This window comes from Pecten maximus, chromosome 4 (assembly GCF_902652985.1).
Source record: "Pecten maximus chromosome 4, xPecMax1.1, whole genome shotgun sequence".
Taxonomy (NCBI): Eukaryota; Metazoa; Mollusca; class Bivalvia; order Pectinida; family Pectinidae; genus Pecten; species Pecten maximus.
The window spans coordinates 2,236,476-2,258,846 of NC_047018.1; the positions used below are offsets into that span (position 1 = coordinate 2,236,476).

The 22,371-nt window shown below is 37.0% G+C and overlaps 1 protein-coding gene across 3 annotated transcripts in view; it reads left to right on the forward strand.

Moving 5' to 3' along the window:
- Positions 1 to 22,371, forward strand: part of LOC117324957 (titin-like) — a 97,949-nt gene that overhangs the window by 34,919 nt on the left and 40,659 nt on the right. For all 3 annotated transcript variants that reach the window (XM_033880799.1, XM_033880801.1, XM_033880800.1), the window contains 2 exons: positions 12,389 to 14,246; positions 15,465 to 16,259. In XM_033880799.1, the coding sequence (XP_033736690.1) occupies positions 12,389 to 14,246; positions 15,465 to 16,259 (2,653 nt within the window). The remainder of the gene's footprint in view (positions 1 to 12,388; positions 14,247 to 15,464; positions 16,260 to 22,371) is intronic.

A 22,371-nucleotide genomic window follows, 5' to 3' on the forward strand; every position in this document is an offset into this window, starting at 1 on the left:
TCTGGCCAGAGGGCATGTACACATACCACACAGGTGTTACAGCTCATCCTAAAGCCAGTGGTCAACAGATTGATAACATATTGAAGGTATTGGTCAGGCTCAGACGATTGATAACATATTGAAGGTATTGGTCAGGCTCAGACGACTTAGTCACAGTTCTCCTCTCAGGTATTACATGTTTTTAATGTTTTTCTCATGATTTAATCAGTAATGATTTTTACTTGTCAGTTTCACAGTGTATAAAGCTCTATCCACTTGTTTACTTTACTGGTTGTGTTTAGCCTGTAGACTATTATTGTAGAACAGTGTAATCCTGTTGCCATCTAATACCATATATCCAAACATAATCATCAGCCTCTCCACAGGATTCCTGTATAATCACAGGGATCTGTCTGTTACTATTATATCTACTAGATTTCCTGTATAGTCACAGGGATCTGTCTGTTTACTATTATATCTACTAGATATAGTCACAGGGATCTGTCTGTTTACTATTATATCTACTAGATTTCCTGTATAATCACAGGGATCTGTCTGTTTACTATTATATCTACTAGATTTCCTGTATAATCACAGGGATCTGTCTGTTTACTATTATATCTACTAGATTTCCTGTATAATCACAGGGATCTGTCTGTTTACTATTATATCTACTAGATTTCCTGTATAATCACAGGGATCTGTCTGTTTACTATTATATCTACTAGATTTCCTGTATAATCACAGGGATCTGTCTGTTTACTATTATATCTACTAGATTTCCTGTATAATCACAGGGATCTGTCTGTTTACTATTATATCTACTAGATTTCCTGTATAATCACAGGGATCTGTCTGTTTACTATTATATCTACTAGATATAGTCACAGGGATCTGTCTGTTTACTATTATATCTACTAGATTTCCTGTAAAGTCACAGGGATCTGTCCATACTTGCCAACTTTCCCGATTTAGTCGGGAAGTTCCCGATTCCAGACTCCCTGCCCCGTCTCCCGATCGTGTAGATAAAACATAGTGTATTCTCCCGATTTTGGAGAATATGTCTTGATAACCCCGTATGGAGCCCCTATTCATCTTGTTAGATTCACTTAGGCCTATGACAGGTAACGCTGGCTGGTGAAAGACATCTGTGTGGGGCATTGGTCAGTTAACTGACCTGCTCACAGACCGTAACGAAATTCTGACACTTCACTGACTGCAAGGGTGACAATACCCCGATAAATAAACAATTAATTAAAACCAATTAAGCTGAGGACGCGTGGTGATGGTTGTGTAGCAGGTCAGTCATGGTTATTTAAACGCTTGTAAATGGCTTCGTATACTGCCTTTGATGTCAAGCGCATAAACGACCTCTACTTGACAGTATATCTCGGGACAGAAAAAGTGAAAACAACACTGCCAATGTTATCAACGGAGTATCAAATTTGACAGATTACTTATTGAAATGTTAACTACATTTAAACATTGGCTGATCTTTAGATAATTAGCACAAGGAAATAAATTCACAATAACGACCATAGACCGAAGGCCTGGTTGCCGGTAGGTAACATCGTTTCAATCACCGTATCATCAGCATACTTAGTGTCAATTAGCAGAGACTTATTTTGGCAGAAACTTTCCCAATTCACATTTTGAAAGACAAAAAACATGTCCACAAATACTCACTTTCTTAAACTAAATACTGTCATGTTAAAACTTTGAATTTAAGTATCAGTCCCCACCTACAAAGTAATGAGTTGTAAGCCTATAGTGATTACAACTGCTGGTACAGCCCTTAAAAAAAATTGTATTAGTTGTAATCCAAAGGAAACATTTGAAATTTCATTCAGATATTATATTGTACTCTAGATATTTATCGTGACATTTTAGGTATTTTCTTTTGAAGTTTACTGCTGGAGAGAAAGCTTGATAGAAAGTGATATCATTGTGATAATTTGCATTTAATTGACTGACATCTATCTTACAACATAATTTTCATAACATATCTAAGTAAAAACTTTTATTTAGAGTGAACAGTCAGTTAAATCATTTCCAGAAATAATTAAAAATGATGTAATTTTGCAGCTATTTTTTTGCTTATATAATTATCTTTCCAAACTTGAATAAAAAAGATCATTGGCCAAGCTTGAAATAAGTTTTCCTCCCTTTTCTTCAGTGAGGGAAGGAAGCTTTAGTGTTCATGCAAGGAATTTATTTGCCAATAGCAAATTATCTCCCCTTAGTTTTTGTTTGCTAAGTATGTCGCTCGTGAAATGTGTTTTCCGGTCAAAAATGTCGCTCACGCACTTTCTCCCCCATGAGAATTTTAAAAAGTTGGCAAGTATGTCTGTCTGTTTACTATTATATCTACTAGATATAGTCACAGGGATCTGTCTGTTTACAATTATATCTACTAGATTCCCTGTTTAGTCACAGGGATCTGTCTGTTTACTATTGTATCTACTAGATTTCCTGTATAGTCACAGGGATCTGTCTGTTTACTATTATATCTACTAGATATAGTCACAGGGATCTGTCTGTTTACAATTATATCTACTAGATTCCCTGTATAGTCACAGGGATCTGTCTGTTTACTATTGTATCTACTAGATTTCCTGTATAGTCACAGGGATCTGTCTGTTTACTATTATATCTACTAGATTTCCTGTATAGTCACAGGGATCTGTCTGTTTACTATTGTATCTACTAGATTTCCTGTATAGTCACAGGGATCTGTCTGTTTACTATTGTATCTAATAGATTTCCTGTATAATCACAGGGATCTGTCTGTTTACAATCATGTCTACTAGATTTCCTGTATAATCACAGGGATCTGTCTGTTTACTATTATATCTACTAGATTTCCTGTATAGTCACAGGGATCTGTCTGTTTACTATTATATCTACTAGATTTCCTGTATAGTCACAGGGATCTGTCTGTTAACTGTTATATCTACTAGATTTCCTGTATAATCACAGGGATCTGTCTGTTTACAATTATATCTACTAGATTCCCTGTATAGTCACAGGGATCTGTCTGTTTACAATTATATCTACTAGATTCCCTGTATAGTCACAGGGATCTGTCTGTTTACTATTGTATCTACTAGATTTCCTGTATAGTCACAGGGATCTGTCTGTTTACTATTATATCTACTAGATTTCCTGTATAATCACAGGGATCTGTCTGTTTACTATTATATCTACTAGATTTCCTGTATAATCACAGGGATCTGTCTGTTTACTATTATATCTACTGATTCTATTCCACTTGGTCATGTTTTTGACCTTGACGTCTTCTTTTTTTAATTCTTCTTTTATTGGACTTTCTTTTTCATAATTTCACATTCAAGATGGCCACTGTTGCACAACTTGGATAATTATGGTTTGATTTTTACCAAATTTAGGTGTACATGTATACTTGCCCTTTTACCGATATTGATACGGAATTCCTTAGGATTGACCATCTAATTATTTCATCAATACAGACTAAATTATATCATTGTTGGCAATTAATGTAAAACAGCAGACTTCACCAGATATATTCTACATCAACGTCTCTTGATGAAGTGGGAAATAAGAACCATCATCCTCAATGTTTCTGGTCAAAAATTTAAAATCTTGTATTGCTCCATTTTGGAACATTATCTCAAATAAAAACAAGTTTCATGGAACAAAGTTCTGATTCAAATAACACACCATGACTTCATGAAATGTCTCATCATAATTGGATTTGCTTTCCACAATTTTCTTGGGTCAGTTCTGTAATAGATGTTTAGTTTTGGTTATTGTTTAACCTCTGTACACAAAATACCTGCTGTAAATGTTAAATGTTCAGTTTACCTGTTGTACATTGTAAATGTTCAGTTTACCTGTTGTACATTGTAAATGGGTTTCAGGGTATTTGTTAATGAGCAGGTATGTATATCCCTAAGGTCGACATTTGTTAAGAACATTTACACCTGGACCTCAGGTATGTCTGATGATAATATAAGGTGTAATTACAACATTGTTGACACTTTGGTTCTGACAATCACAAGGCTGTATACCCAGAGGTAGACTAAAGCCCAATATTTATACCAGAAATCTCTTCATCGGTCGTATCTACACCCTCAGCTGAATATAAGTCACGGTCCAGCACCCTAACTCACCCTGGAGTTGTGAATGCTGACCATATCTAGAAAGGATCATCCAAGCACATCATCAAATGCAAAAGTCAAATCTCGGAATAAAAATAGGATAATTGATGAATGGTGGGAAAAGATTTATAGATCTACTGACAAGTTTACTTCTAAAAAGGATCTGTTTATCTTGTTGAAGGATAAAAAATGTATGTGTTTTTCAGTTGACAATTTTATTACTGACAAAACAAGTTCAGAACCAGCTAACTGGTCAACAAATACCAATTCTATAAACTATTGGTAGTTCTTTACTTTTAATTGGATCTCAAGTTGTATTTGTTTAAAATAACTGATTTATAGACTTGATGTCATTGTTATCAAACCTCAGACTCTCCTAAATCTTGTGTTGTAAAACTACTGATACCAATGTGAGAATTGATTCCCTTGTTTTTCTGAGGTCCAGTCCTCAGGTAGACCAGTGTTTGTCAGGTGTCTTTAGGACACAAATTATTACTCTCCTTTAACTGGCTGTGGAGAAAAAGTAGACAGCCAGCGGAAAAATTGGATTGTTTGCATTTATTTGATGTCGGGTCATAATAATGAGGCCTGTTTCAGTGGGTCACGGTAAGCTTGACAAAGCTTCAATATACAACTTACAGCATTGTTAGCAAATCACTGTTTTGACTTTATCTATAAAACAAAATTTCAACTTTATTAAATGTTAAGTTTTCATTGCAAAAGGATTATCTAAAATATGTTTACATGTTTACATGTAGTTTCAGTAAATGAAAGCAAGTATTTCAGGAAATATTCAGAATGAAAAGATTAATTCATCAATAAGCTGATCGGGATGTGAATGACCAAAACCAACAAGAGAAGGTGAGAAAAGTAAACAGTCCCCGACCCCCCAGACTGGATTGTTCACCTGGTCAGGTCAGCAGATTCTACACTGGAATCGGTCACCATGGTAACCGATGGTGTTCGTTGGCTCATTTATTTTGCCCAAGGGTTATTTATTGAATAATTCAAAGGGAATTATAGCCAGTAATTTGATATACCTGAGGATAAGTTTGTGTTACTAATTTAACGGTTGGACTTTTCACCAGAGTTGGACATGATGAGGTCGTGTATGATTGGGTATCTGGTGTCCAGCTATATTGGGAATTCATACTTTAGATTATGATTTCATTTATCACTGTATTTAAATTTGAGTGAATGACATTATCAGTTCAGCATTTCACATCAAGATGTCGGTTGTCAGGATGTTAAGAGAGTTATCTGCCCCTAATTGAACTTGAAGGTTGCCAGGATATGGACTGCCATCGGAATCTGAACTGATTTGTTTTGGAGATTGCAGCAGTAATATTGAGTGAAATATTACAGACCGATCAGGTTTAAAACCTTATAATGTGACTACAATTTAGTGGACTTCAGTTTCAAAATTGTATCTGTGATATACAGTACCTGATGTTCCAGCCTAAAGCTCCGATGGTAGAGATGGTTCACAAAATGTTTGAAAAGTAACATAAAAATACACATTGATGGATAATATTCATATTTATTCAAAACAGATGATACAACCATCATGTCAATATATTTACCATTGTATGGCACTGCCACTATATAACCCTACCAATTCAGTTGCGAGTTCACCAGCTTATGAACTGCCAACTGAAGTTTGAATTTGAAAATTAAAAAAAAAAATCGCACGACAAAAAAAACATCGCAGATGGTAAATATAAGCATTGAACGGCTTTCAGTGCTTAAATATCAACTAATTTAAAACATAATTTATTTAAAGCTCAATATGAAAACCTTGATAAGAGGAGAACACTGAAGTATACTCTCTGATGAACCCATCTTAACCAATGGATGTAAAGGTTATAATATGAAATGTCTATAGAGGAAATCATCGGGGCGTAGCAGGGGTACATTAGTCAATGTTTTGTGTGAAAATTTCTCAGTTTTTTTTCTACGCATTTTGTTGACATTCGTTAGATTCCTCTGAACCATGAGGTGTGTAGCAGGTTAAAGGGGAGGTCGGGTGGGAGGTAAAATGGGTCACACTTCATATGTACAATCCTGATTCTGATATTTGTAACATGTGTGACAAACAGTTTGAGATATCCTGGATCGACTGCAACTAAATGTCTAAATAGGGTTGAACAATTAACACAAAGAAAAAATCTGTGTTCAAAACATTTACTCCATCAGTTATCAATAGGACATCGCCAATGAGACAATAGCTTTCCTCCACGTACGCGTCGGATAAGCTCATCTTTAAACTATAATCCTGCATTGTTTTGTTTTTTTAATGTCAGTGTATAACCAATATATTTTATATCAGCCAGTTATATTCAGTTTTTTTGTCCTTTTTACCTACTTACCTTCATTAACCAATATTGGTGATGATGATCACTCTTGCTTCCATTGAAAACATCAAAGTGTTTAAAACATTAACAGCAAAGAGAAAATCATTAAGAGTATCTTCAAAAAAAAAAAACACAATAAAATTTGCCAAAAATAGTGAAAATGAAAAAGAATAAATTTGATCCCACAGGTAAAAGTTTGATAGGTAGAGCATCAAAGGTGACGTTTGTGACCTCGGAGTTGATGGAAAGTCAATAAATTCCTTCTTGTGTGGCTTGTTTGTACTCTGGGTAGCAATCGTTATTGGGTGGGGTATGTAAAGCATTATCATGCAGTATTCTGGAGCACAACTACCCAGGTTTTACCTGCCACCCTGCAACAACGGTGGGTTTGATAGTAGATATACAGTGATCGGGAGACGTGTGTAAATCACCATACACGAGTATTATATATATATATAACTCCTACAGGTATGTTGTATATTTAATGGTCAGGTATGTCATCCCCGTACTATACCAGGATCCGGTAATATATCCATACCCACCGATAAGGACTTAGTTTACATATTGGGAAACATATAGGTAAACTGACACACCCTTGGTGAGGTATGTACCTTTGTTTAATATCTAATATCTTAGATTAATAACATAAATCTTATAAATGTATCTGAACCACGTGTTCAATAAAAGTCATTAAGAAGATTTTGTTTCTTAAAAACAATTGCTTTGATGGCTTATGTTCCATGATGCACTTTTCCTTGAATTTGAAATGATTAATCAAATGATTGACTATTTACACTTGTCTATATTTGTTATTGCTAATTAAAGGTACACATTCCTAAAAACACATCGTTATAGGTAAACTTCTGCATATATATAAGAATGTCCACAAACATCTTTAATGACCTTAATTTTGTAGAATGGTAAGCATTGATAGAATCTGAAATACATTAATGCAGTGTATATGACAAGGACCCAATTTGATGATAGAAAACGTTTTATGTTAATCGATAGCACAATTAGAGTGGTATACAACCGTTACCAGTGTTCGTGTTGGCTACATTGTATATAGAACAGTTGAATATTTCATTAGGGGAATTTTACATTGGGAGGGCCTACAAAAGGGTTTTATTACACCGAAGGTCTGATGATGGCTGTGAGAGCCATGTATATATTTACCTGTACAGGTAATGAGATCTACAATAAACGGAGCCCACCTGTATTTGGTCTGTATGCGTATTTCAGATGTCATATATTAGTGCTGGATATGCAAATTCATAATACTATGAATGCAGTGCAATAGCAATATAAAACGACCTGGATAATTGTACCAATGGTTACATTCTTTTCGTGCTAGGATTTGTTTCCAAAATTTCTCTGGATAGGACTTGGTTCCGTTATAACAAGACAGTGACACCAATACAATAGACATTTTATGGTAACTTGTATATAAACTGGAATATGTACGGACAGGTATTTTCAGGTAAGGTGCAGAATGGCGACAGGTAAAGTTGTCCACCTGATATAAGTGATTAAACAGGTAGATCAGATGATTTAGGAGATTGTTGTGTTACAATGCCATTCCAATGTATTGATCAAATTTATTTCACAGGATTTCATTTGTGTCTCGGGTGACCTTACAGTGACATTCATAAGCCGTGCTTTATGAAAAATATTACCATAAAATTAGTAATACCGCCAGGGCTATAGAGCGATATTGCTATTTCTGGTATTATGTTTGAACTAATGATAAGCAATTCTTATCTACAGCTTCCAAACAAATACTTTTCTATTTTTGCCATTATGAAATTGTATTGAGTGTATACCCTATAATCTTGTTGTCTCTTCACACTGACAGTATAAAGCAGTACAATATCTGTATTCTTACAACCGATCATGTCTCGACATTCATCAGGTTGTTAGTGAAGCTGATCAATATCAACTTTCTCTGGAATAACCCATTATTCTATAAATCAAGGGATACATTTTGGAACCATTTTCATCATATATCATTAGAGTTTGGCCAAAGTTACCATTTTCTTTCTAGACAAATAAAGGTAAGTTCCCCCACTTGTACTCATGGAGGGGACAATGAGATATGTAATCCCTCCGTGTGTGTGTGACAGGTACTAGTCCCCCACTAGTACTGATGGAGGGGACAATGAGTTGTGTAATCCCTCCGTGTGTGTGACGGGTACTAGTCCCCCACTAGTACTGATGGAGGGGACAATGAGTTGTGTAATCCCTCTGTGTGTGTGATGGGTACTAGTCCCCCACTTGTACTGTTGGAGGGGGACAATGAGATATGTAATCTCTCTGTGTGTGTGACAGGTACTAGTCCCCCACTAGTACTGATGGAGGGGACAATGAGATATGTAATCCCTCTTTGTGTGTGACAGGTACTAGTCCCCCACTAGTACTGATGGAGGGGACAATGAGATATGTAATCCCTCTGTGTGTGTGACAGGTACTAGTCCCCCACTAGTACTGATGGAGGGGACAATGAGATATGTAATCTCTCTGTGTGTGTGACAGGTACTAGTCCCCCACTAGTACTGATGGAGGGGACAATGAGATATGTAATCCCTCTGTGTGTGTGATGGGTACTAGTCCCCCACTTGTACTGATGGAGGGGACAATGAGATATGTAATCCCTCTGTGTGTGTGACAGGTACTAGTCCCCCACTAGTACTGATGGAGGGGACAATGAGATATGTAATCCCTCTGTGTGTGTGATGGGTACTAGTCCCCCACTTGTACTGTTGGAGGGGACAATGAGATATGTAATCCCTCCGTGTGTGTGATGGGTACTAGTCCCCCACTTGTACTGTTGGAGGGGACAATGAGATATGTAATCCCTCTGTGTATGTGACAGGTACTAGTCCCCCACTAGTACTGATGGAGGGGACAATGAGATATGTAATCCCTCCGTGTATGTGACAGGTACTAGTCCCCCACTAGTACTGTTGGAGGGGACAATGAGATATGTAATCCCTCTGTGTATGTGACAGGTACTAGTCCCCCACTAGTACTGATGGAGGGGACAATGAGATATGTAATCCCTCCGTGTATGTGACAGGTACTAGTCCCCCACTTGTACTGTTGGAGGGGACAATGAGTTATGTAATCCCTCCGTGTGTGTGACAGGTACTAGTCCCCCACTAGTACTGTTGGAGGGGACAATGAGATATGTAATCCCTCTTTGTGTGTGACAGGTACTAGTCCCCCACTTGTACTGATGGAGGGGACAATGAGATATGTAATCCCTCTGTGTATGTGACAGGTACTAGTCCCCCACTAGTACTGATGGAGGGGACAATGAGATATGTAATCCCTCTTTGTGTGTGACAGGTACTAGTCCCCCACTTGTACTGATGGAGGGGACAATGAGATATGTAATCCCTCCGTGTGTGTGACAGGTACTAGTCCCCCACTAGTACTGTTGGAGGGGACAATGAGATATGTAATCCCTCCGTGTGTCTGTGTGGCAAATACAGTACCATGTCTGCAACATGTCTTATATTCTTACCTAGATAAAATGTTTTTTTCCATAATCATGAAAAGATTTTAATCTTAAATATGCTTGTTTGATGTTCAGCTCTGTTCCATGAAATATTTCCAAACGACCACCATTACAGCAATCGATGGTTAAATTGGATCTGTGTATTGGATGTTCATACATCGTCATTATGTTTTATGACGTCCATGCTTACCTAATGGTCTTTTACCCAAGCTGTAGCAACCTACAAATAAGAAGTCATGCTTAAAGAAACATCCGTAGAGAACTTGGTTAATTATTGATATATATCTCACCTACAACTCCGGTAAAACCAAGAAGTTTACCTTCTTAACCTGGTTAAACTTCAGCTATATCTACCAGGTTAACTTGGTTATCAGAATGGGAGGGATACCCAACCAGGTTAACTTGGTTATCAGAATGGGAGGGATACCCAACCAGGTTAACTTGGTTATCAGAATGAGAGGGATATCCAACCAGGTTAACTTGGTTATCAGAATGAGTGGGATACCCAACCAGGTTAACTTGGTTATCAGAATGGGAGGGATACCCAACCAGGTTAACTTGGTTATCAGAATGAGAGGGATACCCAACCAGGTTAACTTGGTTATCAGAATGAGTGGGATATCCAACCAGGTTAACTTGGTTATCAGAATGAGAGGGATACCCAACCAGGTTAACTTGGTTATCAGAATGAGAGGGATACCCAACCAGGTTAACTTGGTTATCAGAATGAGAGGGATACCCAACCAGGTTAACTTGGTTATCAGAATGAGTGAGATATCCAACCAGGTTAACTTGGTTATCAGAATCAGAAATGAGTGAGGAATACCACCAGTTAATGTTATCAGACTGAGGATACCCAACCAGGTTAACTGGTTATCAGAATGAGGAGGGATACCCAACCAGGTTAACTTGGTTATCAGAATGGGAGGGATACCCAACCATGTTAACTTGGTTATCAGAATGAGAGGGATACCCAACCATGTTAACTTGGTTATCAGAATGAAGTGGATACCCAACCAGGTTAACTTGGTTATCAGACTGAGAGGGATACCCACCAGGTAACTTGGTTATCAGAATGGGAGGGATACCAAACCAGGTTAACTTGGTTATCAGAATGAGAAGGATACCCAACCAGGTTAACTTGGTTATCAGAATGAGTGAGATATCCAACCAGGTTAACTTGGTTATCAGAATGAGAGGGTACCCAACCAGGTTAACTTGGTTATCAGAATAGGAGGGATACCCAACCAGGTTAACTTGGTTATCAGAATGGGAGGGATACCCAACCAGGTTAACTTGGTTATCAGAATGAGAGGGATACCCAACCAGGTTAACTTGGTTATCAGAATGAGTGAGAGTCCAACCAGGTTAACTTGTTATAGATGGAGGGTCCCAACCTAACTTGTTCAAATGGAGGATCCCAACCAGGTTACTTGTTTGAAAGAGAGGATACCAACCGTTAACTTGGTCCAAATGAGTGAGAATACAGTTAACTTGGTTATCAGTGAGGGATCCAACATGGTTATCGAATGAAGGGTACCCAACCAGGTTACTTGAAGAAGGGGGTACCCAACCAGGTAATTGTTAGAAGGGTAACAAAGGCGTTATGGTTATCAGTTATGTAACAGGGATCAACAGTTACTTGTTATCAAATGAGCGGTATACCAAACTAGTTAATCTGGTTACAGAAGGTGGGTAAAAATGTTACTGTTACAATGATGTAAGGATCAATCTGGTTACTGTCAGATGAGATACCAATGTATGAATCTTACCTGTAAAATTGTTATTAAAAGTTTTAAATGATTGTTACTGTAACGGCTAGATAATTGTTACTGTAATAACTTGGTAATATCTGTTACTGTAACAAGGCTGTAAATAATCTGTTACTGTAACAAGGCTGTAAATAATCTGTTACTGTAACAAGGCTGTAGATAATCTGTTACTGTAACAAGGCTGTAAATAATCTGTTACTGTAACAAGGCTGTAAATAATCTGTTACTGTAACAAGGCTGTAAATAATCTGTTACTGTAACAAGGCTGTAAATAATCTGTTACTGTAACAAGGCTGTAAATAATCTGTTACTGTAACAAGGCTGTACTGTATCCATCAGTGATCGGGCTTTATATTTACTTCTTCATACCTGATCATGCAATTCACTTTTGAATTCATTATCGTAAACACAGAGACAGATTTTGCAATGTATGAAAAAATATAAGACATATGTAACTTTGGAAAAATGGAAATTTTGGTTTGGTAAACTCTGAACCAAGTGCCATTAAGATTGTGATCTGTAGATGGAAATGCTGTTACAGACAAAATGTACTTTATTGTATGTTATTTGATAAGAATTTGGTATAACCTGTTCTAATTTTTTTCCTTCATTCTGTCTTTACAGAGAAATCCATCAGATTACTTGGCTCGTAAAAAGGCTAAAGAAGACGAGGAACTAGAGAAAGCCAAACCCAAGCGATCCAAGAGCTCTGTTGACTCAGAGTATGTTGTCAAACGACGCAGTTGGATAGATCGCAGAAAGGACACCAATGATGCACACTCCCAAGAGATCAGGTCAAAACGGCGGTCGTTAAATCTTGATTCAAAAGCAGATGGTGGACTTTCGCCAAGAAAAACTGCCCCAGATCGACCTCATAGACTTCCAGTTAAAAGTGACAGTCAGATTCCTGTTGCCGATAGGCCTTCTAGGAATTTAAATTCTTCTGTTGTAAGTGAGAAGGGTGAGTTGTCTGCCCCTGCTAGAAGTCCACGTAGAGCTACCTCACCCACAACAAGTCCAACACGATCCACAAAAAAGACAAGAGCGCCTCCACCTCCAGTGGCTCCCTCAGTTTCTCCTGTCCCCACCGAACCACGTCCAGTACTTTCTCCTCGTAAATCTAAACAGGAAGCAGTTGCCGCTGAAAAATTGAAAGAGGAAGTAAAAACACAGGAAGCAAACTTGTCCGAAAAAGTAAAACAGGAAGTAAACCCTCCTCTAGAAGATACACCATCACGTCCCCCTCGTAAAAAGCGTCCATCATCTTCCACATCACCTGATCGTGCTTTTTGTGTGCCTTCTGTAGATCTTTCCAGCAATTGTTGTGATATAAAGACAGAAAAAAGTTTCTCACCAGAACCAGAATTGATTCCTGATGCTCCAGTTGTTAACGGTGAAGTTAGTTTAACTCTGATATCTATCAATCCTAAAGGAGAGGACTCGACAGAACCTCAATCTTTGAGTGTTGTTAAATCTGTTAACAGTCAAACATCTCCTGAGGAGAGGAGTTCAACCAGTGATCAGGTGACAACTGTATCATTGAAATCTGACGTATCAGAAATAAAAGTTACCAGTCAGGACACTCCTCTCTCCAACGGACATTCACCATCCTCACAAGTTACTGAAGAACAGATAGTACAGGTTAAAAAATCAAAATCAGAAAGTGTTCCTCAATTTAGTTCAGCCATCTTTGATGACAGTATAGTAGATGAGGAGGTTGAATTAACTTTCAAACAATTTTCACAGCAACCTCCTGATGTTGTTTCATTAGCGGAGTCAATTCAATCCACACATTCGGGTACAAGTTCTGAATCTTTTGCCCCCACCCTACCATCATCCCCACCCCCATTACTGCCCCTGGGTGGTGTTCCAAAAAAGTTAGCATCAGCAGAATCAGTGGAGGAAGAGGTCCTAGAGGTTGTGACTTCACCTATTGTGGAACACAAACCAATCATTGAGGAGAAAATCCTTGAGTGCGACCCTGTTGAAGAAGAAGTGATAGAAATCACAAAAGTTACCAAGAAAGAAACGCTACCAGAGGTTATCGACATTCCAAAAATAGAAACAACTCCAGAAGTTATAGAAGTTACAAAAAATACCCAGATAGAAACACTTCCCGAGGTTATAGAAGTTACAAAAGTTAACCAGATAGAAACACTTCCCGAGGTAATAAAAGATACAACAATCACAGAGGAAGAAAAAGTTCCAATTGTTGAAAGGGAGGTAACTTCTCCAGTATCAACTGCGTCGGACCTACGAGCAGAATTTTTTGGACTAAAGAAAAAATCTGGACCTGTGATGTCAGAGGAAGTTGTTTTTGAGGAAGATCTTCCTCCGACAAATGGAGATCACATGGATGTCTATATCAATGACATCAAAAATGAGGTCAGTTTGAAGGAGGCAGATGATAGGGACGAAGAATCGGACATATCGGAGGCTGACGAACAACAGGATGGTCATTTCAAGGCTACATTTACTCCAGGTAGGTAAATCGGTTATTTACTCCAGGTAGGTAAATCGTTTATTTACTCCAGGTAGGTAAATCGTGTATTTACTCAGGTAGGTAAATCGTGTATTTACTCAGGTAGGTAAATCGGTTATTTACTCCAGGTAGGTAAATCGGTTATTTACTTCAGGTAGGTAAATCGTGTATTTACTCCAGGTAGGTAAATCGGTTATTTACTTCAGGTAGGTAAATCGTGTATTTACTCAGGTAGGTAAATCGTATATTTACTCCAGGTAGGTAAATTGGTGTGAATATCAAATAACATCTCATAGCAGAGATGCTGCATTTCACTATGTAGCTACTTGTTGAGCTTTATTTACCAAAAATGGTTCTACATTGTTTTTTAATGTATTTAATTTGGCACACTGTTATAAAACCAAATTTTAAATGGAAGAGTGTAATGATGAATGGAAGCAGCTGAAATACATGTTGTGGAAAAAAGATCTTTACAATCTGCGCTAAACGCAATCATAAAAAGTGCTAAAATGGAATTACTGTTAAAATATGTCGCTTTAACTGATACAGACAAAATATGTCCGTTTAACTGATACAGCCATAATATGTCCGTTTAACTGATACAGACAAAATATGTCCGTTTAACTGATACAGACAAAATATGTCCGTTTAACTGATACAGACAAAATATGTCCGTTTAACTGATACAGACAAAATATGTCCGTTTAACTGATACAGACAAAATATGTCCGTTTAACTGATACAGACAAAATATGTCCGTTTAACTGATACAGACAAAATATGTCCGTTTAACTGATACAGACATAATATGTCCGTTTTTAAACTGATACAGACAAAGGTAAGTTATTTAGCTGCGATGGCCTTGTATTTTCGCTGTAGTTTCTTTACTTGGGAAACTGGACTGAATTACCAAAGTTACACTTATATCATGTCCTCGTGTTTGGTATTGTTTTATGTTCTATAATCCCTATAAGGCTAATTTCGGGACTGCAGTAAAAAATAAGTTGAATATCGTACATGACTACCTAATTATATATTTCTATATGCATATAACTTGTGAGTTAACCTTCCTGATGATCAGATCCACACTTAATAACAATCGAGTTGTCTGATTTGATTTTGATCAGATCCACACTTGATAACAATTGAGTTGTCTGATTTGATTTTCAGTTTACCTGTAATGTAGTCGTTACTTTTACACACCTGTTCTGTTGCTAGGTGATGCCCAGACTGGGACTTTGCCTTCAGATGTCGCCTTTGATGATGAGAATGATGGCGGTATCCAACTGATCTCCTTCAACACCACAGAGAGTTCCATGCTACAGAGTCCCGGGGAACAGTCACAGACAGACTCCGCCTTTGATGAGATGATGTCGAGTACAGACCATGACAATAGTACCCAGGTCAGCCTCTGTAACACACTCGAGGACTTCCAGGAACAAGAGGAGGAAGTCACAGAAATCATGGAAGTCCGAGACTTTGAAGAATATCACAGTCCACCAGTACAGGAACCAGTTCAGGTGGACGAAGTCATCTTTGTTGAATCGACTCCACAATCTTCAGAACCTGAACCAGAAGTGGAATTAGAGCTAAAAAAGCAGGAACCAGAACAAGAGCCAGAGCAGAAGCCCATTGTCATTGAAACAATGGAGGTTGTCAAAGAAACAAGAGTTGAATCTGCACCCAAGCCAATTTTCTCTCAATCGGAGACAGTTTTAGTTGATGTAGCTGTTACAAATAAGAGCACAGTTGTCTCCCCTCCCACAACTCCGCAGCATGCCTCGTACAATGCTGGGCTCCGGGACACATCATCCATTGTCAAGAAGGCGCGTAATTTCTCGGACATCATCACAGAACCACCTAAGTTTACTGTTAAAGCGAGTACGAAGGAAGTGTCAGAGGAGAGACTGAAACAGTTGGACATGGATAGGAAGGCTATTCTACAGCAAAGTATGAAGTCTACAAAGTCGGTAGACATCTCGTACTCTGACGAAGAGGAAACAGTCATAGAAGGTAAGATTTATACGACAACAATATCAAGGTAGACTGAAAAAGGCCGTAGTATCATCAACTTATAATTCAAAGTCCAGAACTTTTAAGTTGATTTATTTGTAGTTATAAAGTTTTATCAAAAAAAAAATTCAAAATACCTAATATCAAGGTAGACTGAAAAAGACCGTAGTATCATCAACTTATAATTCAAAGTCCAGAATTTTTAAGTTGATTTATTTGTAGTTTTATAAGGTTTTATCAAAAAAATCTTTTCAAATACCTAATTCAAGAAATAAATGCAAACCAAAATAGATAAAACAAAACAAAAAGGAAAAATTGTGCTGTATAAAAATTATATTTTCTGATACTATGTCCCTTTACTGTGTATTATAAATGATAAAAGAACAGAAAATATAGAATTGTTTGTGTGTAAGAGGTATTTGAACAAAGGGAGACAAATCTGGTCACCTCTGCTAAGATAAATAATGAGGAAATCTATACATGAAAAGTGAATGCTATCTGTTTGCTGACAACAGACTGACATAATGTGTAAATATTTAGATAGTGTTACATTATAACATGTTTTTTTCTACCACAGTTCTTAGCCGTCAAAGAAATCACACTGACAGATATACTGTATAGCCATCAAATGAATGTTTAATGTATGAGGAAAATTTAATTAAAGATTTGATCATGTGTTAAATTAGATCAACATGATCAGTACCCTGTACATTTAATAAACCAAGAAACTTTTAAAGTATTTTTTAACTTTACTGAAAATGTGTTTACATGTTTGCCTGTGGAAATATTGTAGATTGTTATGATGTAATGATTGGCTAAAGTGTCCATCTGGAGTTTAAAGGCCCTGGAATCAGACTGGTTATTATACACAAATGTCCCCTGTATATCGCATCCCACTACTGTACATTCAGCCAATTGAGATATGCCCCAGTGTCTATAAACAGCAGCCACTACAATCAATACCAGATTACCAATAGTGTACTCATAGATTGATACAGCATTTATACAGTGGCAGTATAACAGTTTATTTGATTTTATTTGAGATTTTTTTTAATTTGATTTGATATTATGAGTGAATTTTACATGGATCAGTTACTACTTAATGTCTACATTTTAATATTATACCTATACCATGAGAAAATACACAGGTAAAAACATACAGGTAAATGATTTAACATATTGGCAGTTTGTACCTTTGCACCTAATGACATAGTATGTATACACACCTATGTTTTATATGGGAGGTTTGGAGACTATGGTATATTGAGTACTTGTCAAATCAGGTGTTGTTTCCTTTTTCAAATCTTATCTGTAAAATGTGGACATAGGTACAAGTCTTACCTATTTGATCAAATATAGGATCGGTATATTGACATACAAATTACACGTGTTTCCTGGGTTTACTCCCCTTTGATAAGCTGAGAATATGTTATAAACGGCTGCAGACTTTGTGCTATAGACCAACTGACAACATATCATCCAGGTAAGATTGTTTATGGTCTGAATTCATAAATATTTGAGTACAAAATTGCATACGAAATTCCATACAGCATTGAACTGAGTACAGGTGTATGTACTGGTGTGTACAGGTAAGTGGAGGTAGGTTGTACCCAAGGAATAGTTCATTAGAAAAGTGAGGTGTTCTTTATGTATCGGATCACCTGTCAATAATATTGGACTGATCAGGTGTGTATACAGGCATGCACTCAGTTGTAAATAAGTGTGCGTCACAGGTATTTTGTACAGGTAAGTGGTCTGTATGTAAAGAAGGAATTGAGAGCCGTATACAAGGAGACTTACATTCTTAGAGGTCTATATATATATAATCACCTGTTGAGGGATAAGTCTATAGTCAGTATCAACATTGACCGAGTACAGGGCAGGGTCTAATTACAGGTGTCTCGCTACAGGTAAGGATTACAGCTCATGCATAGAACAGCCATTTTATTATGTTTATCAAAATATCAACATATCTAAATGTTATGCAGTATTACATGAGTTTGTCTGTGAACAGTGGTTTTTGATGAGATGTCTGATGTTATGATGTGTTATATTTACAACAATAACAGAATTCACCTTCCACATGTATGTGTGTAACATGTGTGTATGTTATAGGGTCCATGTGTATATGTTCTCTAATTTGGGTACCTTTTTCCAATTGCTCATTTATAATGATATCTATATTTGTTGAATATCAAAAGAGTGTTACTGTGATTTCTAGCCCAGACCATTCTAGACTGGTATATTGCTGTACATACAGTATCGTCGGTATAGACTGAAATAATCACCAATAACTACCTACAGTAGTCGTACCAATGTATCGTCAGTATAGACTGAAATAATCACCAATAACTACCTACAGTCGTCGTACCAATGTATTGTCAGTATAGACTGAAATAATCACCAATAACTACCTACAGTCGTCGTACCAATGTATCGTCGGTACAGACTGAAATAATCACCAATAACTACCTACAGTAGTCGTACCAATGTATCGTCGGTACAGACTGAAATAATCACCAATATAACAGACTTAGTCCTTAGGTGAGAAGTGTACTGTTATAACTGTAGTCCAAAGGTGAGAAGTGTACTGTTATAGGTGTAGTCCTAAGGTGATAAGTATACTGTTATAACTGTAGTCCTAAGGTGAGAAGTATACTGTTATAGGTGTAGTCCTAAGGTGAGAAGTGTACTATTATAGCTGTAGTCCTAAGGTGAGAAGTATACTGTTATAGCTGTAGTCCTAAGGTGAGAAGTATACTGTTATAGGTGTAGTCCTAAGGTGAGAAGTATACTGTTATAGGTGTAGTCCTAAGGTGAGAAGTGTACTGTTATAACTGTAGTCCTAAGGTGAGAAGTATACTGTTATAGGTGTAGTCCTAAGGTGAGAAGTATACTGTTATAACTGTAGTCCTAAGGTGAGAAGTATACTGTTATAGGTGTAGTCCTAAGGTGAGAAGTATACTGTTATAGGTGTAGTCCTAAGGTGAGAAGTGTACTGTTATAACTGTAGTCCTAAGGTGAGAAGTATACTGTTATAGGTGTAGTCCTAAGGTGAGAAGTATACTGTTATAACTGTAGTCCTAAGGTGAGAAGTATACTGTTATAGGTGTAGTCCTAAGGTGAGAAGTATACTGTTATAGGTGTAGTCCTAAGGTGAGAAGTGTACTGTTATAACTGTAGTCCTAAGGTGAGAAGTATACTGTTATAGGTGTAGTCCTAAGGTGAGAAGTGTACTGTTATAGGTGTAGTCCTAAGGTGAGAAGTATACTGTTATAGCTGTAGTCCTAAGGTGAGAAGTGTACTGTTATAGGTGTAGTCCTAAGGTGAGAAGTGTACTGTTATAGGTGTAGTCCTAAGGTGAGAAGTGTACTGTTATAGGTGTAGTCCTAAGGTGAGAAGTGTACTGTTATAGGTGTAGTCCTAAGGTGAGAAGTGTACTGTTATAACTGTAGTCCTAAGGTGAGAAGTATACTGTTATAGGTGTAGTCCTAAGGTGAGAAGTATACTGTTATAGGTGTAGTCCTAAGGTGAGAAGTGTACTGTTATAACTGTAGTCCTAAGGTGAGAAGTATACTGTTATAGGTGTAGTCCTAAGGTGAGAAGTGTACTGTTATAGGTGTAGTCCTAAGGTGAGAAGTATACTGTTATAGGTGTAGTCCTAAGGTGAGAAGTATACTGTTATAACTGTAGTCCTAAGGTGAGAAGTATACTGTTATAGGTGTAGTCCTAAGGTGAGAAGTATACTGTTATAGGTGTAGTCCTAAGGTGAGAAGTGTACTGTTATAGGTGTACTTTGTAATAAGATGAGATTTGTGTTCAGTGATCATTTTTTATCAGGTGGCATCCAGCATAAACGATTTACATTTCTGACTTCTAAGTAGCCAAGAGGCCCAGGGTCATGATACTGGGCCAATAGCATGCTGGGACGAAGGGCTACAAAGTTGGGTTTTTTGGGGTTTTTTTTAAAATCAATGATCTTGACATTATACTTTCAAGGTCACAGGGGTCTATTTTTTTTAATATCCTCTCAATAACCAAGAGGCCCAGGGTCATGATGTTGGGACATTGGCATGCTTTGATAACACACTGAAAAGTTTGTTCAATTGAATGACCTTGACCTATACCTTCAACACACTGATCTTATTTGTTAAATTCTTAATTTAGAAACATCAACTATCAGTTTGTATTTCAGAACTTAGGTGAAAGTTTTATATCTACTATAGAATTTTTAAAGCATTAGCTACTGACTTTCATATTTCCATAGGAGTTGTATTTTCAAAACAACAATTTAATATTGAAATGTTGGTGAATATCAGATGTCTTCAAAGTGCAGTCACTTATAAACAAGAAAAGTAAACATTTTGAGGTTCACGGAAGGGAGGAGGGAGGTGGTGTGTCATGGCCGGGGGGGAGGGGGCAGTTGGGGGTCTCAATATGATACTGTATACAACAGATTGATATCAAGTTTTGAAATAAATAATGAATGTTTTTCAGAAATACGGTAAAAGAAGAATGATGGTGGGAACTTTCTCTTATCATCCATCTTATGTTAACCTAGCATGTATACAGAACTCAAGGAGTTAGGGAGGGTATAATTAACTCTGTGAATAATTGATGGAGAGATGAGGTATTGTGATGTAAGTCTCACATACCTCTCAGCCACACAATAAACTTGTTAAATACAGGTAAATTAAAACTCTCCACAAAGGCTGCATTCCACATAAGTACAGGTAAGATCGGGTCACAATATATAAGCTTTTCAGGTGTGGTCTTCCATATATAGGAGCTATAGCGGTTCTCGATGTGTACGTAAATCATATATAAGGAACTCTCTATATGTCAATTTGAAATGAAGAATTCTTTATATAAGAAATGAGGTTTTTTTTATTAATATGTAAATTATACATAAAGAATCATCAATCAAACTATAATTACCGAGTTATTGAATCATGAATTGTATGTTTGTATAGTCGGAATTAACTTGGTCAATAGGTCAAAGGTCAAGGTCATTTGTGTCCAAATGTGACCAAGTGGATCTATGATTCATGTCAGAAAATAGGAAATTGATCTGTTAGGGTGTAATGTTGTATACATTGTATTTAATAAAAGTGTACATATTTTGACAGTAACTAAGAATTGATTTATTCCCTGTCAGACCTGACTGACTGACATTGATGATCCTGTGCTCATCACTAATGATGGAGTACCTGACCTGTGAACTTTGATGTCCAGTTTATCTACCCTACTGTGTTACTGTTGGTCATCTTGGCTATTGATAAGCTGTGTATTTGTTTGTGACTTACTTAAACCAAAGATTTACAGAAGGTAGACTGTATGACCACTCTCATTTTTAGGTACAGTATGGTGATAAACAAATTATAATGAACATCACTGAGATATTGTAATTTTACCTCTTAAAAGGGATGAAGTTTTTATATCAAGTAATCGCCCATATTCAGTAATACACAACTAGCATAGCTTATTGTGATAAATTTCATAACCAATATTTATATCTTTCAATCTGGTAATAAAAACAGTTGAACTAGAGGATCTTAGGGCAAACATCAACATTAGATGTACAAATGTATATCTGTTGGTATGAAGGTCCAAGATGTTTATCATTATCAATAAGGAAATCTAAACTACCAGAGGAATGGGGAATTGTGTATGTGAGACCCTGATTGGTCGAGTACTGTTTGTCAATAAACGTCTATAGGTAAGTGTCATCATTGTTATACTGCCGACTGTACACACATATATTTATCTCCACATTCTACATTTGCATACTCTCTTTAAGAAAAAGATTGAACGGACCCGTTTTTCCAGATGACAAAACATTCAGAATGAGTTTATAGCCTTATTACGGTGAGAAAATCCGGTCTATAGAGTATCATTGAAAAACTGTGCTTACTAGAACACCCATTGAGGTGAGGGGTCACTCAGGTAAGACTTGTAGAGGGGAAATCAGTGTTTAGAAAACCTTGTGTGGAGTGGAAACTCAAGACAGTCACAGGTTTGTGTGGTTTGGCTGTAGTTTTGTAATCCTTATCTCTGATCAAAATATACATCCAGTCCACTATTATTGATTAGGATATTGAGGAGAATTAAA